Below are 6,758 nucleotides of genomic sequence, written 5' to 3' on the forward strand. Positions count from 1 at the left end.
CAAATTGCTAAAAAAAAAATGTTATCAACTGTAGAAAAAAAGACTTGGACACAAAATATTTTTAAATGTTATCGTAGTTAAAAAATGGAAATACAAATATTTGGGGAAAAATTCAAATCTGCAGACTACAGCTATTTGCAGGGTCGACTTGTTATAAGAATAATAGGAGCAACTGCCCTGAAAATGTTTTAAGTTGAACAGGTTTAACCATAATTAATCACAGAAGATTGATCATTCAAGTAAAAAATAAGTGTATCTATATCATAAATTGTAAAAGTTAATGAAAAACTTAACTAAAGAAAAACCTAAAAATATTACATTGGTCCTAGTAAATTTAGTTGGTGGGTAGGTACCAGGTGGGTTGTTTTGAAAACTCAAGCCGCCACTAGCTAATAGCTATTTGTTTTTGAATTACAGCAACAGGATTAAATCTATTGTTGACAATTTGACATGGTATGATAAAATGTGGTCTGTACATTATATTACATTGATACAAATTTGCTTATTAAACAATGGAATTATTGTTCCCAACTACGAAAATTTCCTCACGATAGGTCTTCTGACTGGCCGCTTTGTTCATGAGGCGATTCTCAGCCAGCTGTTTACAATTTCCCGTGGATTATTATCAAATACTATAAACGAACCTAGTGAACCTACTATAATTTTATTGTTCTGTGGTGAATGGTGATGCCACGATTTAAAATATACCAAATACTATAGATCTATAGTATTTGAATGTACTGAGGATATACCTCTTAAATCGTGGGTGCTCCCGTGGCTAAATATATTTAATGCACGGGTGTTACTAGAGAGCACGGATTAATATACGAAAATACGAAATATATAAGTGTATTAATCCGTGCTAGAGAGCCTAGATAATGGCTAAATAATTATTATCTAGGCTCTCTAAGTTCAGAGTGCAGACATGACAAAATAATATGTTGTTATAATATAGTTGTGTGGTGCCACTACATTGTATGTGATAAGGATTGTGAACAATCATCGCAAGTACAATACATTTCGACTTTCGAGGAGAGTAGATAAGGCTATGTGCCACTTCGCCAGTTATCGCAATAGGTGTAAAACTTAGGTGTAAACCTATCTAGGTTCTATCACAGCATATAACTCATAGTAATTGTCGTTTGTTATTATTTAAATATTTAATATTATTTTAATTTTTTCTATATTTCTGTAGTTCTGCTCTATCAACATAGATTTTTGTTTCCGTTTTGCTTAGTTACTTTATCTATCTAATTTAATTAAAGTTAAAAGTCTAAAGTTAACTATAAATTTAAATTATTTTATTAAAGTGTATTATGTACTTTTTTAAGTAATTTAAACGTGTATCAAATATTCATTGTCATCTTATTTATCCGAATTACTTAGAGTAACTACTAATCATCATGAAACTCAGTATTTTCACTTTAAATATATGGTATTTTCTATTTTGCTATTTTGATTTTTATTACATTTCATACCAATTATATAATTTTGATGTGAAAAAAATATGATTTTAGGGATTTGAAATTTGCATCTAAAGATCGTAAAGCTCGAGTAAAGGCATTAGCTGACAGTTTAACAAACAATGAATATGATGTTGTGTGTCTACAGGAATTATGGTGTGAAGATAATTACAAATATATAAAGGCATCTTGTAATAATGTATTTAAATATATGCATTATTTTCACAGGTATTGTGTTAGATAAAATGCTTAAACTATTTATTATTGTATATTGCTATATTCGTTTTTATAGTTTTCATAGATCTTGTAAAATTAAATATGGTGATGACTATTAACTGTAATAAAATATGGTACGAAAGTTTATTATGATGAATACCTAACTGCTTATAATTCATTATAAGTGTAATTTTCAACTGATTAATTGCCAATATTTGAATGTACCAGTTACAAACTAACGTTTTACGCTATAACTAAAGCCAAAAAAAAACAATTTAAATTGTAGCATTTTGAATTTATATTTTTAAAATTTTTTGATTAAATTTTATTCTTTGGTTTTCATCTTTAGCTCTATCCTTGACAAACTATAGTTGACTTATAATGTTTACAGATGTCATAATCTATTTCTTACACATATTTTCTTTCTCTTGACTCATCCTTCAACTTTAAAATAATCTTCTTTCATATGAATTTTGACTACCCTTTCCTTTACAATTAAAAAATTGCACGTTTTATTTCCATTCTCTCAAGTACATCTTACTAAATAGCATAGGGACGGTCAAACTTTTTTTTGTCAAGATTTACTAAAAATATACTTCACCTTTAAGAATTGTCTTTCATAAAAAAGTTTTTTTTCATTATTTAGTATCTATAATTATTTAGAAACATACTTGCATAAAGCGTATATTAACATTCATTAAGTTATATAAATATTAAGTATTATACATACATATATATTTTCATGTCAAAAAAAAATGATATTTCGCACAAATATATAGATTCAAAATATGTATGCAACTGCAAAGTTACATTCCTCAAACATAGATATTTTTTTCACTCAATAGATTCCAAAAATATTTTTTCAGAACCTCCATCTTTGAGGAATTTATATGATTTAATTTGTATACCAGAATAAAAGATAAAAATTATATAAATACAATTTATCACGATTAATTTTCATGCGCGTGGCTTAAAAATAAATTCTAACATAATAGACTTTGAAATTATCTATGATCGACCATTTAGCCGCCCCTGAAAAAATATCAGATCACAATCTCTTGTTATTTTCTTCATAACCTAGACTCATTTTTAACTAACATTTCTTAATAATTTATGTATTATAATATTTTATAAATAAAAGTACATTAAAAATCTAAATTTTGTTATAATCTTTTTAAGTGGCATGTTAGGATCTGGAATGTGTATCATGTCGCGTTATCCAATAATTGATGTTCATTATCACTCATTTATGTTGAATGGTTATTTACATATGTTTTGGCATGGAGATTGGTTTGGTGGAAAAGGCATTGGGCTATGTCGTATCAATGTCAAAGGCTTTATTGTAGATGTTTACACTACACACGTAATTTATGTTATTTTTAAATTATTGTTTAATAAAAAAAGTATATTATTATGATAATATTTAACTTTTTATGATTTAATTACTTCAATAATCATTGTAGGTGTCTAGTTTATAAATTGTGGCATGCCAAAGACTTTTTTAGCATTTATTTAGAATAATTTTTTGTTGAATTCGTCAATTTTAATTTATAATACTTTCTACCAAGCATTATCGTTTGATTTGAATTTTATTCTGTATGGTCAACATACTAGTGCATAAAACTGTTTATGTAATTGAATGATTTATTTCAGTTTTGAAAAGTGTTTGGCATACCGTAATTAGTTCTTAAATGTATAAATATATTTATATATATAATTAAACTTTATTTTATTTTCAGTTACATGCTTGTTATAATGTATCAAACGATAAATACATTATTCACAGAGCACTACAAGCTTATGAAACTGCTAATTTCATACGTATTACATCTGCTGGTTCTGATTTAGCAGTATTAGCTGGTGATCTCAATTCTAATCCTAATGACATCTGTTATAAATTAATATGTTTAGGTGCAAACATGGTCGACTCATATTCTACGGTAATAAAAAAAAAAAAAAAAAAATTTATTTACAGATTCAATATTAAATTACTGTGGTATAGTCGTAATATTAAAAATAAATTTACGACTATAGATAATAGTCAACTCTTGATTATCCAGAATTTTGTATTAATATAAAAAAAAATTAGTGATTTAAATGAACAGAGTAAACAGCTCAGTATAAACTTATGTCATTTTGTGTTTTAATGGTAAATTATAACGATTTATAAATACATTATGATAAATTGATCTAGTCTGGTCCCAGAGGTATTTTTAACTGATATTTAATGAAAAAATGTATTAGTTTTATAGTAAAAATTTTAAAAACTATTTTTTATTAATTGACAAACTAACCTTAATATAATTTATTGTTAGATTTATTTATCATTATTCTTATCGTTATCGCCAATAGCATCATCTTTATTTAGTTAAAAATGTATTTATCATTGAAAATATTCGTAGATGTAGTAATACTAGTAACCTATTGGCTAGGAATGTCTTACTTGATTATTAATAAAAAATATATACCATACATACATTACAAAACCTTGTAGTTACAGCTTACAGAAACATTTTGTTTATTAAGTTATCATTGTATGTGTAGATCCCATACCATCAATCAAAAATGTTTGATGGCATTTATAACTAAATTTGTGTATTTTTTTTGGATTAACTGCAGTTGGCGCGCCACTTAAAAAATATAATTCATTATTAAATATTTACTGTACAATAATAAAAACAAAAAAAATATGCCAATTAGTTATAATTACAAGTATTACTTATTAATTTTTATTGATAATACCATAATAATATTGTATTATGTTTCAGTGTTTAAACAATAGTATTGAATATACTTACTCTCATCCTAAAAATTCATACAAAGATGCAAACGAAGTAAATGATCGTATTGATTATATACTGTACAAATTTAATAAACGTAATTTAGTAAGTTTATTTTTTTATTTCTTATCAAGTTATATTTGTGAATATTAAAAGATCGAAAATTAACACATTAATCCTAACATAGTATAAAAAATTAAAATATTCAATATTCCTGTGCAACAACTAAATTGTATAATGAACTAAAATACAAGTATGCTAATTGCTTATAAAATTTAAGCTTTAGTATCATAAAAAATAAAATAAAAATACTTGAATTAAACAATTTTATATTATAAATTTATAATATAACATTATGCAATATATTTTTTATAATATTTAACCTTAAAAATAAATACCTTATTGTATGTTACACTTGTACAATAAAATACTGCAATTTAAAAAATATAGTTATAGATTTTATTAATAGAAAGTTATAAAAAATATTTAGGTAGTTGTTAATGAACACAGACATTCATTACCACATCGCGTTCCTGAACAAGATTTTAGTTATTCAGATCATGAACCAATTGAAGCAGTATTTGATATATCAGTAAATGCATTAAATATTGAAAAAAATACTGAAATTAATACAGGTAAGAAAATCTATTAATTTTTGGAAAATATTTATTCTTTATGTTTATTATATTTTCAGGGTTAATATTTGAAAATGAATTTCTAAACGTTATAAATACTATTCTGGACATTTGCAACGAAAAGCAAGTAAAAAACCCACTAATATCATTATGGCATTGTGTATTTGTAATAATTTGTTTGATGCTAAGTATGTATCTGCAACCAGTCCCATATACTAATATTGTTGTTTTTATTACATTACCTATTTTAATTATCATGTGGGTTTATAACTTAATTTTAAAATGGAAAGAACAAAATTGTATTAGGATTTTGTCATCATATAGAAACATTATTTTGTAATCAATAACATAGAATTTGTTTTCATAATTTAAATCATTAACTAATTATGTGATAACTTTTATTATAATGATTTTTTTTTTTAATTAAATGTCTGTATTATTGTTGAAAAAAAAATATCTAAATATTTATTAGAACAAAAGTTATTACATAGGCACTAAGTTATTTATTGCAATTTTTCAATTATTTCTGTTATATCCTGTTTATCCATGTTCTTTTCTTCTTTTTAAATGCTTCTATAAGATTTTAAGACTATTAACATTCAACTCTATAAAATCAAAAGAGAGTAAATAGTATACCTCCTAATTACCAAAAAGTGTTGATGCTTGTTGCTTAAATCTAAATCATTATCATTCCTTAGCTCTGAATTAACACTCATTGTTATTTTATGTTGTTATTAATATATATAATATTTTTCAAGTCAATATTTCAGTTTAATTTATTTTTTATAACTCTAACTTACAATTTATAAACCTAGATTTACTTTTTTCAAAATTGTTTATAACAGTGGTTTTCAACCTTCCGGGGTGCACGGCTCCTTATGATTTTGAAATCAAATATACCGCTCCCATACGAATATCGATAGTAATTAGTAATAGAAAATGTCTTTTTAACAATTTTATTTTTAGTTTCTACTGTGGCTCCCTTGATAATAATTCCAATGCATTTGAATTTTTTTTTTTTTTTTGGTTTATCTTAAACGATGCTTTTTAAGCTACAAATGTGTTTCAATTACTCTGTGTTCTAACCTCATAAGTTTATTGGGGTATTTTTTGACGTTTTTAATGCATTTTTTTAATTTTTTAGGACATTTTTTACCTATTTCTTGTATTATAATTAAAAAATTGACTTCTTTCTTGAAATGTAAGTACTACGTAATATAAGTTATTTTCATTTTGAACTTAACATCAGATAATCCAGTTTTAAATTAGACAATGTTGAAATTTATCTTTATGTCACACCATCCAACTAGCCAAATGTAATTTAATTTTTATTCATATTTTTACACAATAATTTAAATATTTATTTAATAAATAATGCATTTTTTGAAAGGGAATTTTTCGGTATTTTTACTGGCATTATGACACTCAGGTTGAAAACTACTTGCTTATAATGTATTTTATAGTTATGATTTATTGTGTAATAATTTATAATAATATTGTTCTTCTCTTTTGCCAGCATTGAATGATACATACCAATTGGCAATTACATAATAAATGTGAATAAATATTGTTAAATATTTTTTTTTATTATTATTAATTTTTTGCTTTTATTAACATTCATTTCATATTTTAGTAAATTAATAAATATATGTTGAAAATAGATA

At 24.5% G+C, this 6,758-nt stretch overlaps 1 protein-coding gene across 1 annotated transcript; it reads left to right on the top strand.

Annotated features, from left to right (window-relative positions):
• Positions 1–1,055: 1,055 nt before the first annotated feature.
• LOC113553143 (putative neutral sphingomyelinase) lies at positions 1,056–5,434 on the top strand. Its single transcript, XM_026956318.1, has 7 exons — positions 1,056–1,435; positions 1,518–1,691; positions 2,859–3,042; positions 3,419–3,619; positions 4,448–4,564; positions 4,950–5,094; positions 5,154–5,434. The coding sequence occupies exons 1-7, from the start codon at positions 1,404–1,406 to the stop codon at positions 5,432–5,434; spliced, it is 1,134 nt and encodes a 377-aa protein (XP_026812119.1). The 5' UTR covers positions 1,056–1,403.
• The last annotated feature ends 1,324 nt before the right edge of the window (positions 5,435–6,758 follow it).

The sequence above is a fragment of the Rhopalosiphum maidis genome, chromosome 2 (genome assembly GCF_003676215.2).
Source record: "Rhopalosiphum maidis isolate BTI-1 chromosome 2, ASM367621v3, whole genome shotgun sequence".
Taxonomy (NCBI): domain Eukaryota; kingdom Metazoa; phylum Arthropoda; class Insecta; order Hemiptera; family Aphididae; genus Rhopalosiphum; species Rhopalosiphum maidis.